The 25,443-nt window shown below is 39.5% G+C and overlaps 3 protein-coding genes and 1 non-coding gene across 6 annotated transcripts in view; 2 read left to right on the top strand and 2 right to left on the bottom strand.

Moving 5' to 3' along the window:
• Positions 1–7,465, bottom strand: part of PDCD11 (programmed cell death 11) — a 44,259-nt gene extending 36,794 nt beyond the window's left edge. For both annotated transcript variants that reach the window (XM_038578678.1, XM_038578679.1), the window contains exons 1-5: positions 7,328–7,465; positions 5,446–5,558; positions 4,251–4,382; positions 3,154–3,321; positions 1,196–1,357 (exon numbers count right to left, since the gene is read on the bottom strand). In XM_038578678.1, the coding sequence (XP_038434606.1) occupies positions 1,196–1,357; positions 3,154–3,321; positions 4,251–4,382; positions 5,446–5,538 (555 nt within the window). In that variant the 5' untranslated portion in view covers positions 5,539–5,558; positions 7,328–7,465. The remainder of the gene's footprint in view (positions 1–1,195; positions 1,358–3,153; positions 3,322–4,250; positions 4,383–5,445; positions 5,559–7,327) is intronic.
• Positions 7,466–7,506: 41 nt separating this feature from the next.
• On the top strand, positions 7,507–13,673 carry ATP5MK (ATP synthase membrane subunit k). Of its 2 annotated transcripts, none has more exons than XM_038578686.1 (4): positions 7,507–7,663; positions 11,690–11,785; positions 11,874–11,966; positions 13,570–13,673. In XM_038578686.1, exons 2-3 carry the CDS (start codon positions 11,699–11,701, stop codon positions 11,961–11,963), a joined length of 177 nt encoding a protein of 58 aa, XP_038434614.1. In that variant the 5' UTR covers positions 7,507–7,663; positions 11,690–11,698; the 3' UTR covers positions 11,964–11,966; positions 13,570–13,673. The 2 variants fall into 2 exon arrangements, with proteins under 2 accessions (XP_038434614.1, XP_038434615.1); XM_038578687.1 differs by lacking the exon at positions 7,507–7,663 and adding an exon at positions 7,670–7,813.
• Positions 9,419–9,478, top strand: MIR1307 (microRNA mir-1307). The gene has a single exon (NR_049298.1). It is a non-coding gene; the product is annotated as a microRNA mir-1307 (primary transcript).
• Positions 12,318–25,443, bottom strand: part of TAF5 (TATA-box binding protein associated factor 5) — a 15,987-nt gene continuing 2,861 nt past the window's right edge. Inside the window, exons 2-11 of the mRNA XM_038578680.1 lie at positions 25,089–25,326; positions 21,122–21,437; positions 20,164–20,327; positions 19,922–20,057; positions 19,184–19,304; positions 18,137–18,266; positions 16,162–16,326; positions 15,324–15,501; positions 15,002–15,179; positions 12,318–14,721 (exon numbers count right to left, since the gene is read on the bottom strand). Coding sequence (XP_038434608.1) covers positions 14,504–14,721; positions 15,002–15,179; positions 15,324–15,501; positions 16,162–16,326; positions 18,137–18,266; positions 19,184–19,304; positions 19,922–20,057; positions 20,164–20,327; positions 21,122–21,437; positions 25,089–25,326 — 1,844 coding nt within the window. The 3' untranslated portion in view covers positions 12,318–14,503. The remainder of the gene's footprint in view (positions 14,722–15,001; positions 15,180–15,323; positions 15,502–16,161; positions 16,327–18,136; positions 18,267–19,183; positions 19,305–19,921; positions 20,058–20,163; positions 20,328–21,121; positions 21,438–25,088; positions 25,327–25,443) is intronic.

The raw sequence follows: 25,443 nt of genomic DNA, 5'->3' as shown, positions 1-25,443 counted from the left end.
CATCAATCTTAACATGTCATCCCACAATCCTCCCCCCAGCACTCCTCCCAACAACTTCAGTCCCACTAGAGGATAGAAATGAGAAAGACATCAACCTAATTCTCCCAGGGCTTGAGGGATCTTATGGTTTCCAGACAGTGAAAAGTGTTACACACACACAGTTGAATGGAATGACAAAGAGGGGTTTCTCCCCAGGAGAATTTTCAAAAGATAGGGAAGACTATTGCTACACAAAGAGGAGTAAATCAGATGGCCCTGCAATGTCAATCCCAGAGCCGTGACTAATCCAGAACTAGTCTTCTGGCTGTCACCACATCCAAGACTTCAAAAAAAGAAAAAAAATCTTGCCAACCTCTTTTACATTTCATGGGAAGCGGTATGGAATTCAAATCTGGCTCTTACTTACTAATTTGGTCTTTGACAAGTCATAAACCTTTCTGAGTCTATTTTCTCAAATGTGTGAGAGGAACACCTATATATCTGCCTCACAGGGTTGCTGTAAGAATTTCTTCAGATGAAATGTCTAAAACAGCACCTGCCAAACACCAGGCTCTTGACACTTGTCAATGTCCTGCACCTTGGCTTACTTTTATTCCCTTTCTAGCCAGCTTTCAGGGCCTGTCCCAAACTGATTGCTTCTAACTAAAAGTTAGAAGTTCATACTGATCTTAATTACAAGAGCACTGAGATGAGTGTAGTTATTTGAATTGTTTATACCTGTTGGAAGTTGAGACTGGGAGCTAGAAACTAATTCCTCCTGAATCTCTCTAGGGACTGGGAGACACATTAGTAAGCTGTCCATCATTGCAGGTGACAGAGTATCTACCCTGTCTCTGTGATCAGAGAGCAGCCCTCAAGCATTCCCCACAGATGCCAGGCAGCCTCTGAAAAAGACTTAACCTGTGGAGGACAAGTAAGCCACTTGAAGAATTCTTCATCCCTGCTATGCCTCATTGAAGGCTTGTTTTTTTTTTCTTTTTTTGCCACCAGTGAACCATCCCTTTCTCCCCTCCAAGGTAATGTGATTAGGCTCAAGTCTTCAATTTCCTATAGGTACCCAAGCACCCTGGAGACCCCTCCCCACCCCAAGAAAAGACTCATCTCTGTGTGTAGCTATGAAGCTGGGTACTCCCCCAGGAGGCAGGGCAGGAGAAAGGCACATTGTTCACTCCTTTTTCTTTGATCCCATACATACCATGCCAGGCTTCAGGGCCTCAGCACTTAGCACTTCGTTGACATTTTTGGGGTTCAGAGATAGCTTGACACTCTTTTTGCCGCTCTCTGTGATGCCCACACTGCTCACCACACATCTCACTAGCATCCCAGGTGAGAAGAGTTCAGACAAGCAGACCAGGTCCTACATAATACAAATGAGAAAGATCCAAAACATACTCCTCCTCTGAACCAGCATACCATTGCTCAACTCTTGCTGAGTGGTTTCTCATCCTCAGACCACAAAGAACCCGCAAGGCAGACAAAGTGAGTAACTGCCCACCAAAGAAAGAGGGATCTGTCACTAAGTCACAGTCTTCAGTTTCAGTAGAAGGGCTTCAAATATCTCCACAGAACAGGCAGATGTAAATGACTTGTCAAGAGTTGTCTGTATTCGTTGTCTTCATTTCTTCACCTTTTGCTCACCCTTCCACTCACTATAACTGTGCTCCACCCCTCGCCTACCACTTTATCTCCCAATAAAATCATCAGTAACCTTCATGTCACTAAATCCAATAATCCCTGTCACTGTCCCTCTTATATGTGACCATTAAAAAGCATTTAACACTGATCGTGGCACCTGGGTGGCTCTGTCATTTGAGCATCTGATTCTCTTTCAGCTTAGGTCTCAGGGTTGTGGCACTGAGCCCGGCTTGGGCTCTGTGCTCAGCAGAGAGTCTGCTTGGGATTGTCTCCCTCTCCCTCTTACCCTCCCTGCTGCGCACATGTGTGTGCACGCTCTAACATAATATAGTATGGTATAGTATAATATAATATAATATAACAATATAACATAACATAACATAACGTAATATAATATAATATAATATAATATAATATAATATAATATAAAATAATCTTAAAAAACCCTCGAGGGTCAGTCTCTCAGTCTCTTCTCACTCTATTCAGTCCTTCTAGGCATCTTTTTTCCCCTCTTAGCTTCAACTGCCACCTATGTGGAGCAGCCTCACACATGTACATTTCTAGCCCAGACTACTCTGAACTCTGGAATCATCTATCTACTGGATGTCTCAACCATTTCTCAAATTCGACACCGCACAAAATAAAATTGTGATTGTCTCTCCCAATCCAGTTCTCTCTCTGAGTTTCTCCCTCAGGATGGCAAGGCTGACCATCACGTCACATATAACAGAAGCCTAAAACTCATCCCCCCATCAAATCCATCAGCACTGACTTTATCTCCTCAGTCCTCAGTAAACCCTAAATGCAGCCTGCTGTCCATCCCAAAGCTAGACTACTACAATAACTCCCTCACTGGTCTCTAAGCAACGACACATACATCTTCAATCTATTGTCTATGCTGTCTACATGTCACCCACCCTCATAAGGACACTTCAAGGGCTTCCCATTGGTTCTAGAATTAAAAACCAATCTTTAACATGGTCTGGACTCCACCCAGCTCTCTTGCCCCATCCCACACCACTCTCCCTTGCTCTCTCAGCTCCATATTGTGCTCCTTCTGCCTGAACTCCCTTCCTTCTTTACCTGGTACACCCTCATCCTTCAGATCTCAGCTTAAGCATCCCTTCCCCAGGGAAGTCTTCCAGGCTCCCTGAGCTAAGTCAAAATCCCCTTATTTAAAAAAGAAAAAAGGGACATCTCGGTGGCTCAGTGGTTGAGCATCTGCCTTTGGCTCAGGTCGTGATCCCAGGTCCTAGGACTGAGTCCATCAGGCTCCGCACAGGTCCATCGGGCTCAGCACAGGGAGCCTGCTTCTTTCTCTGCCTGTGTCTCTGCCTCTCTCTCTTTGCCTCTCTCACAAATAAATAAAATCTTAAAAAAAAAAAAAAAAAAATCCCCTATTACAAACTCTTGTAACACCTTGTATCTTGACTTCTTTGCAGTTAGCAAGGTTGTAATTTTACATCCACTTGAATACCATTTAGCTTCAGTTACAGACTATGTTCAGGCTTCCCTTACCTTCAGAGGTTCTTCTTGAGCTACCTGCTCATTCAGCTGCTCGGTATAGGCATCACAGATTTCTGTTGCTTGCACAAAGCCCTGGAGGCCATTGGGCAGACTGATAACCAGTTCTAGTTCATGTACCTCCTTCACACAACCCAAAATCCGCATCCCCTCACGCAGGGACTAAAAGGGAAAAAGTGAAATGTGTATGACAGGGAAAAGAACAATGATTGAGGATGTTAGGGGGTCTTTTAGTCACAACTCTGACATATAAAAGCTACAGGAAATACATGTGTGTATTATGTAAGTATACTTATCAGATAGCTGACTGAGCACCATAAAACAGCATCATGATACAGAGGGCACTTTTGTCTTTTGCTTTACTCCAAAGACCCCAAACTCAAAATGAAGGAAACAGGCCAGTGGAGTCGATGGCAGTCTGGAGTGTGCATGCCAGGCCTAAACAGGACAACCATTACTCAGCTCTATGTGACTAAACATGAGGGAATGCAAGTTTGTGCTGTCAGCACTCTCAAATTTTTACAAGATGCCAGAAATCACATTTTTCTGGGAAATTTTTTCTAATGTTGACACAAAGTTAAATAATTATTTTTCTATGTATCATATAAGACAAAATACTTCTGCAGGCTGAATCTGAATCTTTTCCTTAGGAATCATTTGGCTTTTTTTTTTTCTTTTTTATAACATATATCCAAGTTATAATCTAAAAATGTAAACAACATTAAAAGCCCACTTCACTTCTCCAAGAGAATTTCCATAACTATGAAATGGAAGAGTAGAAGTAGAAAGGTTTAAAGTTATTGCTGGTTCTAACCTATGAATCTACTAAAACACAAGTTTCATGAAGACACAAGCACAATGAGGGACTCAGCAGCTAAAAAGAAAAACAACACATGATCCCAGGCACTGGTTAATAATTGAAGGCAATAATGCTCAGTTCTGAGCACTAACTGAAAAATCTCCACAGAGGTGTGCACACAAACATACGTGCATACATACAAAAAGAATCAAGGAAAAAAATAGAGAAGAACATATACAAACTTAAGTGACCCAGGTAGTTTGTTTAGAACAAAAATCAAACTGTAACAAACCTCAACACTAAGGACTTCAAACTTCTCTCTTACAGACTTGCTGCTTTCTCTCTTCTCGATTTTCAACTTTTTTGTTTTTGCTGGCCCTTTCTGGCTCTTTTTCCTTTTGGTGGATTCCTCTTCAATAGAAATCTACAAAGGGGGGAATAAAAGATCCAAAAGAAAAAAGAGAAACAATTCTGTGCTTTCTCTCCAATTTCAGGTCACCTGTCACCTTGCCTTGTTACTCCTGTACTGTACCTCACTCCCAGTATTCCTGTTAATTCCTGTGCCAATCCCATTCTGTCACCAATATTCCCTTTGCCCAAGGTGGGAGCCTTCTTCATATTCTCAAAAGCCTCTTCTCTCCTATGTGCTTCCTCCTTTGCCTGGGATGAACACTGGGATCCCCACTATGAGAAGCAATTTGGAAGAGTTTGTAAAAATGGGATGGTGGAGACACGGAGACCTGAGTTAAACTCCCAACTCTGCCATAGCAAGCTATACGGTTTTGGTTAAAAAGGTAACCTCTCTCAGCCTCAGTTTCTTATAATGGAATGATGTTCTCTACTCCACTGTAGTTGGAAAGATCACATAAAATACACATAAGGTCATAAATCAAATGACAGTTCCCTGCCCTCTAGCATTTAGAGCAATACCTACTCTAGGTCAAGATGGTGAATTTCAATGCAAATTCTAAATTATTGTATTATTATATTATTAATATACACGGCAAGGATCCCATTTAAAAATCAACCACAAGTGCTTTTTCTCCTTTATTTTTAATTAATTGAAATATATTTAACACTCAATGTTACATTAGTTTCAGGTACACAGCATAGTGATTTGATGACCCTACATATTATATTATCCTATGATCCCACAAGGGTAGCCAACAACTATCACCATACAATTCTATTATAATACCACTGAGTGTAGTCCCCATGTTGTACCATTCATGACTTACTCTACAACTTTTCTCTCCATCTTTAACCAACATGGCACAAAGTTCTTAAGAATAACAGCACTGCAAGCTCAAGTACTAAATGCCTTGCTTCAAAAAATATAGCCTCATGATGGTACAGACTCTCTAACAAGTTCAACTTACAAAAGTAGACTTCAAAAAGAAACAAATACGGAAAGTACCATTCTCAAGGTTCATTCTTCACAAGGATACTAGAAAGTGTAAAATGGGTCTTACAAGCACATCACTTACATCAAATAAGTTGTCTTGTTCAACTGACTGCTGGAAAGCTTTCTCTAATTTGTGGGTCTTTCTTGTACCCCCTCGGGGGAAGCTTTCTTCCATGGCTGCCGTATTTGAGTCACCTAAAAACAATGTAAAGAGTATCAATGAGCTATATTGCCTTGGTGTGAAATTTCCTAAAGGTTGTGATCAGCGGGCAAGAGATAAAACCTTCTAGCGCCAATGTGCTAGGTAACATTCAGGACTAAGAAATCAGGTTTGATGCTAGACCTCAAATAACCCAAATTTCATCTTTCCAAAGATCCCTGCTTCAAAACCACAAATCCATACATTTTCCCCCAGGAAAAGAAATTATAGATCCAACATAGTAAATATCACATTATAGCCACAGTTAAGTCAGAGATACACAAGTTAATATATAACTCCCTAGCTTCAAAGAATATGCACAATTTTGGGGGGCCTGGGTGTTTCAGTCAAGTAAACATCTGAATCCTGATCTCAGGGTCGTAAGCTCAAGCCCCACATTGGGCTCCTCACCAGACATGGAGCCTTCTTTAAAAAAAAAAAAAATTAAAAGAACATGCACAATTTTAAGAAAATAAAACAATTATGAAAATAATTTAAAATACCAATCGGCGCACCAGGCTAGCTAGGTCAGAAGAGCATGCAGCCCTTGATCTCAGGGTCATAAGTTCAAGCCCCACGTTGGGTGTAGAAATTACTAAAAATAAATAAATAGATAAAACACAAATCAAATTATAGACAAAGAAATATGAAGTGATGTGGCTTCAGTAAAGAAGGCAAACTTCTTAAAGACATCTTTGAGCTGTTAAAAGATGGAAAAGAGGGACGCCTGGGTGGCTCAGTGGTTGAGCATCTGCTTTTGGTTCAGGGCATGATCCCAGGATCCTGGGATCAAGTCCCTCATCAGGCTCCCTGCAGGGAGCTGCTTCTCCCTCAGCCTATGCCTCTGCGCCTCTCTCTGTGTGTCTCTCATGAATAAATAAGTAAAATCTTAAAAAAAAAAAAAAAAAAAAAAAAGGAAACGATTTTGACAGGTGGAAAAGGAAAAAGAGAAGGAATGTGAGAAATGTGAGACTACGCATAGAAACAGTTAAAGCCAAATACTTCCATAATCACCAGTAATTTCTCAAAAAACTGCACAAGAAGTTGCTGTTTCCTTTCTTTGATGAACTGTTTAGACCACAGGGGGAATAAAGCATAATAATCAATTTAATAATCTTAAATCGGAGAAGACTAGGTGGGCTTTTTTGTGAAAGATTTCAAACTACATTATGAGTAGTTTGATGTTTACTTTGACAAGTCAGAACCCTAAGTAGGGGAAGAAACAGAACAGCAACCAAGAAAAATATACTGCAGGCTACAGACAGGAAGAGAAACAGGGCTGAAGGAAAGTGAACAGAGTAGAAGTCAACTGCAGGGCAGCAAAGAGAAACCATACGAAAGAGGACAGGTCTAAACGATGGTTTTGAGAGACACTTGGAATAAGGATCTAGAAAGGCTTTCGACTACAGTGGAGGTGAAGACCCAGTGGAAGCCTTGGATTTGGCATCAGGAAGAGGTGGGTGCACGCTTCGGAGAAACAGGAAAGGGCAGAGAAGTCTAGTTTGCAGGGAATTTGACCCTAAATGTCAGTTCAGACAAGGAGAAACTGAAGTTCCAAAAAGGCGATCCAGAGACAGAGAAGAGACATAAGGAACTTCCCAAGGATAGAGCCTGATACTACAGAGGTCCGCATCTGAGCCGGTCCGAGATGGCTGAGCCACTCACGCAGCAGCGGAGGTGCGTGGCAGGGACCCAGAGGACCTAGCCCTGGAACAGACCTGGAAGCCACGAGCTCTCCTTCCTTCTCGCCCCTTTTCTCACTCACCAGCCCCGTGACACCAGCACCTCTACTTCAGAGCCCGTATAGCATTAGAGTCACACACGAGGAGAGCACATCCGCGGGACAACCCCTCTATTCCGGAAGCGTGGGCGGGCCCATCACCCGACTTCCGCTACCACGCTGAGTCCTACTGGTCGTGGGGAGGAAGTTTAGAGACAGGAAGCGGAAGGGCGGGACTTCGGGCCGTAGCCAATCGACGCTGAAGGCTGAATAGGCTCTGGCCCGTTGAACGCGTGCGGGGGAGGCGGCTTCTTCCGGCCGGCCGCAGGTTAGCTGCGTACGTTGAAGGACACAACCAGTGGAGTTGCTACCTTTTGCGAGGTGGGTGTGTGGACGGGATCCCCGGCGCAGGCTTCGTGCCTCCGCTGTGAAGGGGTGGCACAAAACTCCGACCGTTCCTGATGCAGAAACGCCGCTAGGTCTTTGCTTTGGGGAGCGAGAACAGCGGAGAATTGGGGAAAGGAATTGGAGGTAACGAGGGAGCCAGGGCGCGAGGGTCGGACTGGGAATCCAAGGGGCGAGGAGGATAGGAGGTCCCAGAGGCTCCCATAGTTCCCAAAGGCCCTTGGATCCCTTTACGATGAGGAAAAATGAGGCCCGCTGCGAAGGGACACCCCCCAAGGTCACCTAGCGATGTAATACTGAATGAAACTCGGGCTTCTGGCCAGATTAACCTGTTTTCCTCGGTTATGCCCATAGTCTGTTTCCACTGTGCTGTGCCTAGGGAGCTGGCCAGCGAGGCCTCCTTTAGCTGCGCTGCAGCCTTTGTCAAGGCGGGAATGTGTGCGGCCCGGCGCCCGCAGTCGGCCAGGCCGGCGGTCCGCGGGTTAGAGTCCAGGCTGTCGGATCGCAGCGGGAAGGCCTTTTCCCTCTAAGGGGCAGCCAGAACAGGGAGCCGAATACCCCCCTTGAAGTGCAGAAGGCTGCTTTCGGTACCCGAGTGGTTCTCGACTTCTACCTCGTGATCTCACCGCTCCAGCTAGGTGGGTGTCCAGTCAGGGAAATGCAGTTGGTCCCTTTGGGCCTTCTCTGAAATGCCCGTTTCGCAGGTGAAGAAAGACGTGGAAGGCGTCATTCCTGTTTACTCGCGGTAGGCCCGTTAATTGGAAACGAGAGTGAGACCCCATGCTTCGACTTCTCCACGGGCTACCTACCATTTAGCAGTTAGTGCATTTATTAGTCTTAGGTAATTTGTTCCTTGTTGTGTCTTTCTAAACTTTGTACGGTTCAAAAAGGAGTAAGGTCTCAGTTCGAGTTATTCCACAGAGGGTGCTCTAGCCCCAAGGGTTGGAGATCTTTGTCCAAAAGTAACGTGCAGCTCGCGGAAGGGGGCAAGCCCCAGTGCTTGTAGGCTTTTATCCCATTGTTTATTTCACCGGCAACATTTTACTCCGGACTCGTGCCTCCATCTCACCTGCACAAGAGTCTTCAAGATCCAGACTAAATCTCAGTTCCTATGCCATGCCCTTCCCTGCAGTCAGAATTAGTCCTCTGTGGAATATCAAAGCCTTCCTACCATATTGTGTAGAGAGAAATTTAGGGCGCTTTAAAATTGTTTCACTTGGACACCACGTCCTCCTAAAAATTTTTGTTACACACAAGGGAGTGGGGTTATCATTTAAATAATAACGGCAAAGTTAAGCTCCTGTTTTGTGTAAGGTTTCTCCTAGAAACCTACTTAATACCAAAAGAATCCAAAAGTGTATCATGAAGATTAATGGAGGGGAAACTATGCCTTTAGTAGGTCTAGTAAAATGAAACCATTAACATAAAAGCTACATTAAAAAGATTTATTTTAATGGAGATTTCCCTTCTTGGTCTGGAAAGGCCAAGTCCCCTGAGGAGACTTAAGGAAGTTTGGATTTCCTTCATTGTTCCAAGAACCTTATTGAAACTTCAGGATTAAGGTCATTTGTCCAAATTTTCATTGCCAATTCTGTGCACGAGAACGCCTCTGAAGGCCTTTGAATGGTAAACAGGGGAGTGCCAGTTTCCATAGCAACGACTTCCTCACAGATCTTTCCCTCTTCCATTTCATCAAGAGCCAGCTGAGTCACAGCCACTGCCTACCAATCTCGACCGGACCTCGACCGGCTCGTCTATGTTGCCAATCGACTCGGCGTGGCGTCGGTCGTGGTAGATAGGCGGTCATACATACGAATTTTCAAGTGTTCTGGTGACCTTTGAATGTGCTTTTGTTATTTTTTATTTTAACAAATATATGCCTGTGTAATATATAGGTACTTATAACTCCTCTTAAAAGTCTGTTGCATATTTTTCCAGAGTTTTTTTCTGTATATTTAATAACAAATATTTGGTTTTCTATTACTGCAGTATCTTTTAAACTTTAGCTTGCATAAGAAATGCCTAGAGGGCATATTAAAGCAGATTACTCCTGGGCCCCAGAGTTTCTGAATAGGCCTGAGGTCAGGCCTGAGAATTTGCATTTCCAACAAGTTTCCAGTGGTGTTGCTGCTGGTCTAGGAACCAGACCTTGAGAACCATTTATGTACTATGTAGTATAATGTCCAGAAATAGATTTTTTTTTTCAGTTAAACATACACAGGGACATCTTCCCATGTCCATGCATAAATATCTGCACATTGTAGTTCCTCAAATGGAAACTATCAGTCTCTTGTATGTAGATTAACTTTTCATTTTTTCCCGTTTATTTTCATAAACAGTATTTCAGTCATCCTTCTTGACCCATAGAACATGTTTCCTTTAAGGGTAAATTCCTGGAGAACAAATGAACCAGCTACCTAAAAGGGTATATTAATTTTATAATTTGATAGGTATTGCAAAATTGCACCTTAGGAAAAGTACCAGTTTACACTCAGGCAACAGGAAATGCTTTATTTTCTCATTCTTACTATTTATTATTTTTCCTAGTCTGATAGTTTAATATCGGCCTCATTTACATTTCTTTGATCACTTTTGTGTTTTCCCATTGAGTTTTTGGCCTTTATATTTTCCCTTTCCTGAGGTAACTAAAATACTGGTCCATGTTTTCTTCCAGGATTCCTCGGCTTTACTATTTATATTTAGATCTTTTACCTATTTTGGTGTAAGAAGTGGGAATTCCAGCTTTCCTGATACCTCCAATAGCTAGTATGTATCCTAGGGGTGGGAGTTAGATGCTGACAGCACCGTAGCCTAGGTAGTGAGTATCCTGTTTATAACTAGTTGACAGACTTTGATAATGGCATTTTGGTAGGATCTCCATCTTTAAGAACTTGAACCAGCATTTTCTTATAAATTCTTTAAACTGTGGAAATATATATATATATATTTTAAAGATTTTATTTATTCATGGGAGACAGAGAGAGAGAGAGAGAGAGAGAGGCAGAGACACAGGCAGAGAAAGCAGCAGGCTCCATGCAGGGAGCCCAATGTGGGACTCGATCCTGGGACTCCAGGATCACGCCCTGGGCCAAAGGCAGATGCTCAACTGCTGAGCCACTGAGGTGTCCCACTTCCAGTTCTTATACTCTGATGTACATCCTTTTTGTTAAAATAATGTTAATTTTTAAAAAATGGTAGTATCAGTTCCATTTAGTAAATGATCCCTTCTCTTCCCATTCCTAAAATTATAAGAAAAATTGTGAGGGTGCCTGAGTGGCTCAGTGGTTGAGCGTCTGTCTGCTTTTGGCTCGGGTTGTGATCGAGTCCCTCATCGGGCTCCTTGTGGGGAGCCTGCTTCTCTCTCATGAATAAATAAATAAAATCTTTAAGAAGGAGGAAAAGAAAAATTGTGAAAGGGGTTGCAAGTTGAGCTGTTTATTTGGTGGTTACCCTTCTTAGAAACTTTGAAATGTATCAGAAGCTCCAACTTTCAGCTACTCCTCTTAAAAGGAGTAGGCATGATTGAGTCCATGCACAATGTAACATGATGTAGTGAGAACCAAAAACAGTATCAAGCAATATTGGGTTAAAGGGTGGGCCTAGAGATTACTGTGTTCTCTTCAGTGCTAAATGATTTGATGTATATTTTGGAATGTTATACAGTAGCAACCGAGGTCAAGTCTTCCTTCTGAAAGTTTCTCTTATCAATAAGTTTTTCACCATCTTTGCTACTTGTTTTGGGCAAGACATAAGAACTCGTAATATTTATAATGCAATGACTTTAACTTAAAGAAAAACAAAAAAACAAGGGGTGCTTGGCTGGCTCAGTTGGTGGAGCATGTGACTCTTGATCTCCGGGTTTTGAGTTCAAGCCCCATGTTGGATACAGAGATTACTGAAAAAAATAAAATCTTTAAAACAACAACAAAATGAAACTTAATTTTCTTTTAAATTGCATCCAAACCAATTTATTATTGCTTTCTTTTTTTTTTTTTTTTAAAGCTTGAAATCATGGCAGGTCCAGAAACTGATGCCCAATTCCATTTCACTGGTATCAAAAAATATTTCAACTCTTACACTCTCACAGGTAGAATGAATGTAAGTATTAACAATACCTTTAAGCAGTTATGATTTAGTATAATATAGGTGGCATTAGCTCTTGTTTACTTTCTCCTTTCTTTTTCAGTGTGTATTGGCCACATACGGAGGCATTGCTTTGATGATTTTATACTTCAAATTAAGGTCTAAAAAAACACCAGCTGTGAAAGCAACATAAATGGTAAGGAATTGACATTTTAAAGTTGGTAACTGGGCAGCCTGGGTGGCTCAGCGGTTTAGCACTGCCTTCAGCCCAGGGTCGGTCTGATCCTGGAGACCTGGGATCGACTCCCACGTTGGGCTCCCTGCATGGAGCCTGCTTCTCCCTCTGCCTGTGTTTCTGCCTCTCTCTGTCTCTCGTGAATAAATGGATAAAATCTTTTTAAAAAAATTTTATTCATAAAAGAATAAATAAAAGTTGGTAACTTAGCCATTATGTTGGTAGGGTTTTTTCCCTTACTCTAAAAGTAAATTGTCCTTGTGCAGTTACATACAAGAGGAAACTATTGTTCATATCTCAGTACCTTGACCATTTTTGTTAATATTTTGGTTTGGCTTTTTTTTTTTTTTATATTTTTAATTTGGTTTTCAGTGGCTAGGAGTCCTGTCTGTAATACTGTCTTATAACAAATGTCTTCCTCTAGTAGTTGAATGTATGAGTGTATATGGATATTTGATGTATATCTGTTCCCTATTAGAATTTTTTTAAATATGAAATATTGCATTGAACGCTTTGGAGCTTGGGTTAAAGGGTGGGCTTAGAGACTACTATGTTCTTTTCCATGCTGTAGTGTTGCCTATTTGATTGTTTTAAGCTTAAGGACTTTTCCCCAAGGGTTATGGGGTGCCCAGCTTTGTAAGAGGGTGTCTCCTGCCCTAGCCAATGTTGAATCAGTTTCTGATTTTTGCTTATTTGATGAGTGAAAATGTGTCTTTTTGATGAAGTAATGCATTTTTTCATTTGTTTACTGTTTGCGTTTTTCTTAACAGTCCCTTAATATATTTTTCTTATTTAATAATTGAGTCTTTTCCTTTGTGAAGACCTTATTTCTCTTACATAAGTCCTTTATGTAATAATTATTAAAACCAATCTTTTAAATACATTGTAAATATATCTTATTTTTTTGCTAGCTTCAAATTTCTATATAACCAATTTTATATTTTCTTTAAATTTTTATAGATTTCATTTTCTTCTTATGGCACACCACAACCTCCATTTGCCCATCCTTGAATGAATAATTGTTTTGGTAGTAGATGATATGGAGAAAACCCCAAACCCAGATCTTTATCTTCCTTAGTTCTCCACAGAAAATTTTTCCTTTGCTCTTAAAAGCTTTTCCAATCTCAAAACTATTGACTAAGACTACATACCCCAGAATGCAGTGGCCCATGACTCATTCCTGAGAAACGGAGTTTTTGCCCAGTTTCCATATTAGGTACCTCCCAACTTTGGGAGGGTGGTTGTATCCCCATTATAAAAATGGAGAAATTTTATCTCTGATATGTTTACTACTTTTTAAAATGTTACTTTGTATACTAGATTTTTCCAATAGCATACATTCAGGATGATACTGAGTTGTTGGCAGCTCTTTTGTTAAAGGTGAAGTGTAAGGTTAAATTGTAGTAAGCTGAAAGATACCTGCATTTTGGAGTGGTTACTGACTGAGAATCTGATGAATTTGCATTCAGTTTCAGGGGGTTCATGGATAGTCCTATACTAGTAATTACTGAATATCTTAGAGTTGAACACAATTGTGTCTGAACTATTTTTGCTTTGTTTATAGGACTTTAACTTGGACCTCATCTGTTAAATTCCCATGCTTGGAAAAGCTAATGTCAACTCATCATGTGATACTCAATTTGTACAATAAATTATGAACCTGGAAAAGCTGGTTGTCTTTATTTACAAGATATCAAAAATATAAAAACTGTACAAAATGCAACGAAGGCAAAAAAACTGGCAGTGACTTGGTCTAAATCTTTTAGTTTCCCAAAGCAAGGCTCAGTACTGGAGGTAAGCAACTGAAATGTCTGTCTGACTTCAAGTGTACTAGGTTGTATGTAGCTGCTTTAGCTGAAGTAGAACATGGAAGCTAAATTTCTTCACCTGGTTTATAGAGTGTTTGGGTGCACTCAGAATCCAACAGGTACAAATTCAGATGTCAGTGGTTGGCTTGTAGTTCATCTAGTTCTTAGAAATTGTAGTTCACCCTACCCAGTAACATACATTCCACTAATCATGGGCCAAGCAAAAATGTTAGTGGATCATTTAACATAGTACTTGAGTGCCATACAGTAACTACATTTTTACAGCAAAAACATACATGCTCATAGAGTTCTTCAGCTAAAATTCAAGATGGTATTATATTACTCAATTTGAATCTTGAAGCGGATGAATTATTGAAATCAATTGATTTTTTTTCAAACATAATAAATTAAAATAGCATTTGAACAGAAAATGCATAGTTTCCACACAATCCAAAGCACCATAAATGTCCCCTCCACAAACATAATACCTCTTATTCAACTAACGGAAATTAGTTAAATGTGGTTGCTATAGAAACGTGGAACTGTCCTGTTCAGATTTTCCAAGCAGCATCCTTCCAGATCCATATAGACAAAACATTCTTTGTAGCTTAAATATTAATCACTGAGGTATTTGCTTTTAGTCTCCCTTTTTCAAACAGTAGCTTCCAAAAGGTCTTTAATACCGATGGTTTATTGCGGACTATAAGCTCCTGCAGCTAGAACCAAGTTTCTTCGAGTAAAATGGAGATGTACAACTGGTGTTGATTTGGTCATATATGTTCCCAACAGTAACTCCTGTGAATTCTCAGGTAAATTTATATGCCCAGTGGCTGTAGTAAAGTCATCGGTCTCTAAATCTTCAAATGCTTTGACAGCATCCCACAACCGGACTGTATTATCCATTGAACCTAAGGGGAAGTTAAAAGGAAACTATTTAGTAGAGTCTACCATATTTGAGTTCTGACATTTTGTCAAATACACTTCATATATTTACTATATAGTTCTGGTGAAAAAAATCTAAACTTGGTTAATAAACTCTACCTTCTAAAGGACCATTTCAAGCAGTTTAACCCAAGAAGTCTGCACATGTTGTGTCTAAGAGAAGTAAAACCTAACACAGTCAATCAACACTGTTTCATTTTAACATACCATTTACCCCTTACCACAAAGCCATTTCTAATCATTTACCTGAGGCCAAAATTTCACCATCTCTACTAAACCTAAGTGAACAGACTGTATCAGTGTGGCCTTTTAATTCTCCAACCATCAAACCATGTCCGATATCCCAAAGGAGTACTCTGCCATCTGTTGCTCCTGTAGCCAGGAATCTCCCATTGGGAGAAAATGTCAAGGAATGAATTGGTCCCTAGAAAAGAAGTCCATGGAAAGAATCAGAAGTGGGTTAAAAATATCTAAGAAAGTAAGAAAATGCTAGAATTTAAAAGCTTAATGGAATGAATAGTTATTATCTCAAAGACAACTTGTGTGCCAGAACAATGGTGTAAAATACCTTGTGTCCAGTGAATATTCTTACGCAGTTCCCATTCAAGACATCCCAGAGCCGCACAGTTCTATCTGCAGAGCCCGTAGCAACATAATTAGAATTTGGATGGAACCTGGTACAATTCACATCAGCAAGATGGCCAGCAAATATCCTTAAAGGCTGGTAGTGGTCTGTAGCCCAGAGCCTTTTAAAAAATGCATTGAAAGCAAAAAAAAAAAAGTAATAGTTAACTGCCAAAATTCTAAAATAAATACAGAAACACCCATGTGAAATATTAACTCCAAATAGATCTCCACCACCCCCTTCACTGGCTACCTAAGGAAAAGTGGAATGAGTGAGACGAAATAACATTCTCAAGGGAAACTAAGTTGATTTAATATAATTTTTTTTTCAATTCTCTAGTTCTCTGTTATGTACCTCCTTTCCTACCCCAATTCATAGTCTAACCCATAGAAAAGTATTTTTCCCTAGTTTTGGCCACCATAAAATTAGTTTCTAATTTGAGTTACCTCATCCTGAACTTTAAAGGGGATCACAGGAAAACACCAGCAGTGCTCACAGTGGTGGTGAAAGTCTAGCTGGTGGGAGGGGTGGGGAGCCTGTTAAATACCTGAGGGAAAAAAAGGATTCTTTTTTTTTTTTTTTTTTTTGAAAAAAAGGATTCTTGATAGGAATTGCAGACATAGTAATACTCCTCCCAAATTCATTTTCAAAATAAGTACTGTAAATGCTGACATTCTCAAAAAGTTGATCCCAAAAAAACAAGTGAAAACAAGTTTGGCTGAAGTGTGTAATTCCCCCAAAAGAAACAATTTTGCCAGTCATAAGATCACAATGTTCTTACCGAGCTACTCGATCATGGCCCCCTGACACAAAGTAATATCCATATGGAGAAAACTGTGTGTCCCATACTGGGTAGTTGTGTCCTTTATATCCCACCAAGCAAGTAAATGTTTGAAGACTCCACAATCTAACAGTTCCATCCTCTGAAGAAGAAAGCAAGTAGTTCCTGAGGGAAGAGAAGGTAATATATTTGATTCCCAGAATAACTTAGTTAACCTGTCCAGTTTCTTTGTACATTTGAATATGTTAATTATAGCTGACATGCTACATCTTTTACTTATACATGGAATTCACAGTAGATAACAAAAAGTTAAAATTAACTAAACTGTTAGCTCTGACACTACTGAACACCTACTGAATGAGATTATTTTTAAAAGTATACTGGGAAAACCACAGTTCTTATAAAAAAATTATACCAAAGGGTACCAAAAAATAGTTGGTCATAAAGGTCAATTGAGAAAAGCTAAGAAAGATGATAGAAGATGTCACTTAAAATTCCACAATTCTTTAAAATGGAGATGCTCGGGCAGCCCCGGTGACTCAGTGGTTTAGCACCACCTTCGGCCCAGGGCGTGATCCTGGAGACCCAGGATCGAGTCCCACGTTGGGCTCCCTCCATGGGGCCTGCTTCTCCCCCTGCCTGTCTCTGCCTCTCTCTCTCTCTCTCTCTCTGTCTCTCATGAATAAATAAATATTTAAAAAAATATTTTAAAAAATGGAGATGCTCAGGGCACCTGAGTGGTTTAGTCGGTTAAGTGTCTGCCTTCAGTTCAGGCAATGCTCCTGGAGTCCTAGGATTGAACTCCCCATCAGGCTCCCTGCTTATGGGGAGTCTGCTTCTCCCTCCCTCTGCCTCTCCTGCCCCATATTCTCTCTCTCACTCGCTCTCTCAAATAAAATCTTTAAAAATAATTATTTATTTTAATTTATTATTTATTTTATTATAAAATGGAGATACTCTTTTCCTATCATGTATAACTTGTATAAACATTTAGAAGGAAATGTCTGACAACAAACACTATAGACATGGAAGTAATACTTTACCTTTTTAAGGGATAAAAACAAAAGCTAAACCACTCAAACTACTATGGTTTTCACTGAAATCGGAGATTTCCCTCAAGTAAAAATGTATCATCTGGCTATCAGTTTCTTTTATTCTCGAGATTTCATAAAAATGAAAATACACATGGGGTTGACAGCTATTATCCAAATAAGATACAAATGGTATTATGAATATATAATTCCCTCCCATTTCTACAGAATGTTAAAGATCATGAAAAATAAGCAAATACCTGTGGGTTTCAAATTCCCTTTTCAGTATTATCCTCTTAGTACTTTTGATTACACAAAATTTTCAATTGACAGCTAACATGCCTTTATTATAAGGAATCTGTTCTGAATTTAGAGTTGCCACAAACCCAAGGTAGGAACCCAAAGAAGCAACTCAGCCCCTACTGGAGTTATACAAAAACTAAAGCTAATTTTTAAAACCAACAAACCAGGGATCCCTGGGTGGCTCAGTGGTTTGGAGCCTGCCTTCGGCCCAGGGCATGATCCTGGGGACCCGGGATCAAGTCCCCCATCAGGCTCCCTGCATGGAGCCTGCTTCTCCCTCTGCCTGTGTCTCTGCCTCTCTCTCTCTCTCTCTCTGTCTCTCATGGTTAAATAAATAAAATCTTAAAAATAAATAAATTTATATATATATATATATATATATATATTTATTTATTTTTAATAAATAAAACCAACAAACCCTGAAGCTGTCCATCTTGATTCTATAAATTTGGGTCTGAATTAAGTTGCTATCTTGTACACAGTACCCCAAGATGAATTAGCAAATGGCAGGATTCTAAAAGATCATGCATGAGAGGCAACCATGAGATTTTTCTAACAATATCTCCCAACACATTTCCAGTAGTAACTTTTATATAATCTCAATATAATACAGCAATATTTAATTTTTCATTGTATTTTACCTGTCTGGACTGAAGCTGGCTCCATAGACAGGCCCGCTGTGACCATACAAAATCTTCAACTCACTGGCTGTTTTCTCATCCATTATTCTTTCTAAGACATCATCTGACTCTTTGTCTATGAGGCTAAGATCTAAAATGATCCCAAAATATTGATTTTTTAAAATAAATTGATTAAAAAAATACATTCATTAGAACATTTTAAAGTAGTCACATCATGGTTCATAAGAACTAACATCTGAGCAGTTCTTCTTACAAACCACCCACAGGGCTAATGTCTCTAATCATCCCAGTGTACAGAAGAGGAAACTGAGGTTTAAGATAGTTAATAATCTGCCAGAATGCACATAGCTACTCAGTGTTGGAATTATGATTAAAACTCAAAATAGGGGCGCCTGGTTGGCTCAGACAGTTAACCATCTGCCTTTGGCTCAGGTCATGATCCCGAGGGTCCTGGGATCAAGCCCCATGTTGGGCTTCATGCTCAGAGAGGAATCTGCTTCTTCCTCTCCCTCTGTGCTTGCTCTCTAATAAATTAATCTGCAATAAATAAATAAAACTCAAAGTAATCCACTATATCACAATGTTTTATATAAATGCAAACTATGGAAATATTAAAAGTTTTTTTATAATGTATTATCTTGTTTAAAATTTAGCAAGAAACTTTAAAATGAAATCCTAAAATTAGTTCTTCTTAAGCCATTTTTAAGCTAAAACAGAAAGTACTCTCCCATTATTTACTTTAAAGCCATTTTTAAAATTCACAGGCGAACAGCCAAAATTAGATTTTTAAACTTACAGAGTTTTCTGGCCCAATCCCCCCATTCTATAGGTGAGAAAACTGAGGTCCAGGAAAGTTAAACGAGTCTAGCACCCCAGTCTCCTGATTGCCACTCCAATGCACTTTTCACTTGGGAATGTTAGTATTTTGAGTTAAAGTAAAATCAAGTGAAATTCTGCTGAGATCACAATCTCTTGTGTATACTCCAAGGATTCCAGATTGGTGTAAACTAAAGCTGAGTTCACATCTTCACAGGTCATCTCAGTTACCTGCTGCTTGTTTAACACTACGAAGTTTTTTGGGTGTCACAGACCATACTCTAACAGTTGAATCTGCAAAACCTCCAGCAATCAAACTAGAATCATCAGTGACATCCACTGCAGTGAGGCCCTGCCAATAAAAAAATAAAAACATTGCATTCAACAATACTGTCTTAGGGAAAAAATTACATCTTAGAAAATATATAATGATAACTCTTTTTCTCATATAAGAGATCACTTGAGATTGCATTTTCTCCTATGAAACCCACTGTTTGAAAGTATTTACTTTGAGAACATGTCATTCACTCCTTTTGCCCTCTAAATTTAAATCACATGAAGAAAACCTTAATCATTTCTGTACTTTACTAAATATATCCTTAACAGCTTATTATAAACAATCTATAAAGACATGTTGAGTCCTTAATAAAAAGTTTTAAGTTTATATAAATACTTAAGCCAGGTTCAATAGAGATGAATTAGTTTCCTGCTCCTCAAAGGCTAGCAGAATTCTGATCAGTGAAACAAGCAACATTCTGGCACCTGCAAGTTGCTAAAGGTCTTTTCAACACTGCCTTCTATCTATTCCAAGTAGTGTCCAATTATCCTTTCCTAACTTCTCTCTGTAAGCTATGTTAAGAATTTAAAAAAGAAAAATCTGTCTTAGTTAACACATCTAAGTTTCTTTTCTTGGAAAGTGACCACTTTACAAGACTCTCTAGGCAGAAATTGCACAATTATCTTACCGACCTGGTAAGCATTGAGGAATGTATAGAAACAAATGGAGGGTAAACAGTCTGGCCCAAGGCGTACTCGTTTGGTGGTTTCTTTCATATTCATTATCTTATCCAATTTATCTGAATCTTTCAACTCAGGAAGAGGGATTCTGTGAAAGAAAAACAGACTGAAAATTACCCTATTAAGAAACTGAATTCACTACAATAACAGATCACCTTAAAACTTAGCACATGTTCCTTAAATTTTCTCCTCACCTGTTTTGAGGTGGAGCATTAGGATCTTGTTTTTTGCTTTTGGATCCAATGCTATCTTTTTTAGGTTTCTTCTTTTTAGGTTTTCCTTCTTCATTTTCTCCTTCTTCATCTTCATCATCCAAAGGCACCTCAATTTCTGGCTCTTTTAATAAACCAAAGAATACCTACAAGTCAAAGGAGCCAACATTTTCAAGATTAATATTTCATTCATTGACATCCTTTTCATATCTTGATAGGATGAATCACAATTAAAATACAGTAACATACCCTGAAGCAGATTCTGTATACTTATCTACCCAAGAGCCAATCTCCCCTTCTTCCTTACTAACAGAACCCTGATTTTGTTGGAGCAGCAATATGCTTGGTTAAATCATTTCTGTTCCCAGACTCCTTTGCAGCTTGGAATAGCCATATAACATCATTCTGGCCAACAGATGTACACACAAATATACTGGGTAGGGTTTTAGAAAAAAAAAAAATACTGTTTTCCTGATACAAAAGAGATTTAGCAGGGATAAGCCTTTTGTCCTCCCCACTCTGCCTTCCTGGAATGTAGGTGCAAGCTGGAGCTACAACAGCCATCTGTGAGCACCAAGAAGAAGGCCAAATTCTAAGATAATGGAGGAGAAACTAGGAGCCAGGCTCTTTGATGGCAGTGTGGAGCCCCTACGCCAGAGCAAGAGGGCTTTCCTCTGCAATTCATTGTATGTATATAAAATCCCTTATTTAAAAAAAAAAAAAAAAAAATCCCTTATTTGCTTGTCACTGTAGTCAGGGTTCTGTTAAATGCAACCATTCCCAAATTCTAATTTATACATCATCCTTAAAACATGAAACTTAATATACAGTGTACAGTTATTCCCAAACTAGCTATAAGAAAAATGTGTAAATTATGTAGATGGAAATACTACAATTTTTCATAATCTGCATTATATAGTTCTTAGGTTTATTCCCATACCTTTGATTTGTTTGCCTCTCGTTTAGCCTCTCCTGCCAAACTTCCCACCATCGCATCTATCTGTTGCTTACTACGCGGCATCCCATCAAAGATGTCAATGTAGAGGTGCTCCTGAACTATGTTCCATATCTGATTGTTCTGTTTCTCCTGAAGATGCCTCTTCAAGAGTTGGTACGAGTCACGGGAAATACGCAGAACAAATTTACTTGTTCGAAAATCCAACATGGTCTCATTCCCTTTCATGTGTTCCTTTTTGGTAAGACTAGATAATACTCGTAGGTCATCCTGGTAATAACATTCCTGATCTCCATGGAACCTGTTTCAGTGATTTTAAAAAGTCATTTTTCAATGTAATCATTAAGGGATCTGCTCTCCCCCATATATTTATAAACATCCCAGAATATTTTCAACGTAGCAATCTGAATAATCCTGGACTAAGCTTACAGGATCAGAAGTAACTCATTTCAAAATGATTACAATTCAGTTTCTGATTTCATCCTGAAATTTAAAAATTTAATTTTCTAATGAAATGTATTATTAACATTTTAAGAGAATTTGAAATAATTACCATAAGTGAATGAAAGATAAGATGTCCACCACTAGTAGACATTTGAATTAGAATTTCTGCTTTACTAAATTTTATGTTCTCTCAAAATCCACTTTTAAAAGCTTTTTATTATGGAAATTTTCAAACATATACAACAGTAGAAACTAGTATAATTAACGAACCTATCCCCCAGCTTCTTAATAATACATGACATTCTCATAAAACCCACCATTTTCAATGATTTCTTATATTCTTAATACCAGATATATTTATTAAACATCAGTATAATAATAATGACTAAAGGACAAACAAATGTTGATACCAAAGAATAAACACTTCCATTTACTCACCATTACCAAAGGTAATTAAGTAAAGCTTTCAGCCTTGGTGATAATTAGTAAATTTAAATGTACTTTTGTTTCTATAAATCTTAATTTTCCTGATAAAGTAAAATTAAAGATCATATATTTGGCACTCACTAACAACGCAAAAACATTTAGAGAACAATGACTAAACATAAGATATTAGGGCTCTAGCTCTGATACAAGTCAAAAGATTCCTAAACTGTTACCTATGTTACCCTATTATGATTCACCAAGACATGAACTAAGGGTTTCTGTCCAAGATTTCAGTGAAATTAGAAATTTCAGTCTCCTGGTGTTCATAGCAGTCACTGCCCATAACCTCATCTGAGCACTGGTGCTTGGGAAGGGCTGAGATTGTCCACAACAAGCAGACAAGAGTCCCCCAGGATATTCTATTTTTCTGTGGCAAGATGGCTACCCATGATACTAAGAGAGGAAGGGGTTTCTTGATGACAATACTTTAAGAAAAATTAGGTTACAATCCTATCATCATCAGCCTTTGTTAATTTTTTTCTAAAATGCTAAGCTAAAGAATATTTGCTTTATAACCTTCTATAAGGCATCATACAATAACGAATGGACATGATGGCATTGAAGCTAAGTGTCCCAAGTTCTATTATTCCCCTATAACCACTACTTGTGTTGTCTGACAACTGCTGGCTTTTGGGTCTATTGTTTGTATTAAAATGTTCTCATTCAAACTGTTAAGTACTGCCTCCTTTTTAAACACTCCTTTCTTTGGCTTCTATAACTCAATACCTTCCTGGTTTTCTTCCTACTTCTCTAACTTCTCCTTGCATACCTCTTCTACTTGGCCATCTGTTCTACTCTTTTTCTATCTCTTCTACTCCAAATGTTGGGAGTTCCTCAAGGCCCAGGTCCAGCCTCCCAGTGACTTATTTCATATAGCCTCCACTCCAGGTAATCTCATCCATATGCATCAATATTATACACAACTCCAATTTATGGCTCTGGTCCCTACATCTCCTTGGAACTCCAGAGACTTATATACCATTCACGAATCAACTTAGTATCTCTTAAATGAGTCAAAGGCATATTCAAATCTGAACTCAAGATTACTCCACAACCGGTCAAACCAGGTCTTCTTCCAGGGTTTCCTATCTTAGTGAAGGCCACCCCTATCCAGATGATGGAGCCAGAAACCTAATGGTTATCAATAATACTCTCATCTCCCTTACTCCATATCCAATCCATCACCAACTGCCTCACCAATATCTACTTACCTTCACAAACACTACTGCACCCTAGTCTAATATTTCTCAACAGAAGATTTTGGGGCAGAACAATTCTTTGTTAAATAGGACTACCTGCACATATTAGAACATTTGGCATCCCGAAGACACCTGCTCTTCCCCACCCTGGTCATTATGACAACCAAAACACCTTTACACATGTTCAAATAGCCCAGGAGAAGCCAGAATAATATTACCCCCTAGTTGAGGACCACTACAATCACCTCCCAAACCAGTCACTCTAAAGTCACTCTGTTCCTCCCTACAACCACCATCTATTCTTTCCAACTGCATAAAGGTCCTTTCAAAAGGCAAATCAGGGCACCTGTCTGGCATAAGTAGTAGAGCATACGACTCGATCTCATCAGGGTTGTGAGTTCAGCCCCACTCTGGGTAAAGAGATTAATAATAAAATTTTTTAAAAATGCAAATCTAATAATGACATGGACCTTCAATGACTTCTATAGCAGAGACACCTCACTGTCCCTAACATCCATTTTTTTTCTTTCTTCCTCCACAGCAGAATTCCTGCATCTTAGCTGAGCACATAAACACAAGGGAGATAGGAAGTATGAACATTGACTAACCACATAAAAAAGGAAGAGGGGGCAGCCTGGGTGGCTCAGTGGTTTATCGCCATCTTCAGCCCAGGGCGTGATCCTGGAGATCCAGGATGGGAGTTCCACATCGAGTTCCCTGCATGAAGCCTGCTTCTCCCTCTGCCTGTATCTCTGCCTCTCTCTGTCTCTCTCATGAATATATAAAATCTTTAAAAAAAAAAAAAAAAAAAAAAAAAAAAGGAAAAGGTGTGGGACACCTGGGCGGCTCAGTGGTTGAGCATCTGCCTTTGGCTCAGGGCATGAACCCAGAATCCTGGGATCAAGTCCCACATTGGGCTCCCTGCGGGGGAGCTTGCTTCTCCCTCTGCCTATGTCTCTGCCCCCACCCCTGTGTCTCTCATGAATAAGTAAATAAAATCTTAAAAAAAAAATAAAGGGAAGAGGTGTGTGCAACTTCCAGAAAGGATGTGCGCCTTTCCAGCTGACTGCAACACTAATATGACTGCTCAGAGCCAAAGAGCCATCTTGTGCCACAGGTAGAAACTACGCGACAAGGATGGAAGAGCATCGAGATGGAGAAAGCCTGGGTCCCCAGTAATCAAGGCCTCCATACCAGTCCCCGACTGCCTAACCTTTATGAGAGAGAAATGAACTTTTACTGTACTTAAGCCATATTATTTGGGTTTTCAGTCACTCTCAATCTAATCTAACCCTAACACAGCTTCCTATTGCTCTTAGGATAAAAGCAAAAAATACACTTATTTATGTCATTATTGTTTGAGTGTCCATTGAATCTCAGCTCCTAATCCTACCCAATACAACCCACCACTGCTCTCAGAATAAACAAAGACCCTCAACATGGCCCAAGAACCTGTCTGTACCAGCCCAGCTTCAGGTTATACTGTACCTGACTCTATACTCTGCTCCAGCCATACTGGCCTTCCTTCATCTCTGCACCTACCATGATCCCTCCCGCCAGAGCTATTCCACACGCTTTTCCTACTTCTCTTTATCTGGTTAGCTCCAATCCAATCTTCGGATCTTACCTCAAGATCACTTTCTCAGGGAGCTTTCCCTGACTTCTCCAACTAGATCAAACCCCTTTTTTAGGTTCTCCTAGCAGCAGGTATCTCTACTTCATGAAATACATTTTGAGTTACAATCTTACACTTGTGTGGTTACAGATGTGTATACACATTATATATGTGTGCTATTTATGTAATACATATGAAATTCACATACTTCTCAAAAAATGATTTTGCTTCATTCTCATGTTGATTGTAGACTAGTTCCAAGTACATGTGTACAAACAGAGGATAAAAGAGTTGGGATAACTCTGCCCGATGGCAGTCCAAAGAACATTCAATGAAGTGTTTCAGTCCACTATAGTATTCTTCATACATTGTGGGGTCTCCTTGTTGGTTGTAGGCTGACAGCACAGCACTGACATCCGGCTGGTCTTCCACAGCTACGCTTCCAACTGTATAAAAAACGAAGAACAACTTTCAAAAACTGACCTGATACATACCAAGTGACTAAAGCTGTTTTATTAACGTCCAGAGGGAAACTGTTTCTTAGATGTTTGCCTCTCTCCTCT

Source organism: Canis lupus, chromosome 28, assembly GCF_011100685.1.
Source record: "Canis lupus familiaris isolate Mischka breed German Shepherd chromosome 28, alternate assembly UU_Cfam_GSD_1.0, whole genome shotgun sequence".
NCBI lineage: Eukaryota > Metazoa > Chordata > Mammalia > Carnivora > Canidae > Canis > Canis lupus.
Note: the sequence above shows the minus strand (reverse complement) of the source record. Positions and strands in the feature narration are given on the sequence as shown.

What these genes read in the sequence shown, in the direction of transcription:
- ATP5MK (XM_038578686.1), top strand. Translation starts at nt 11,699, where the DNA reads ATGGCAGGTCCAGAAACTGATGCCCAATTCCATTTCACTGGTATCAAA. An exon ending in CTCTCACAGGTAGAATGAAT is followed by an intron (nt 11,786 to 11,873) that starts GTAAGTATTAAC and finishes TTTCTTTTTCAG; the next exon opens with TGTGTATTGGCCACATACGG.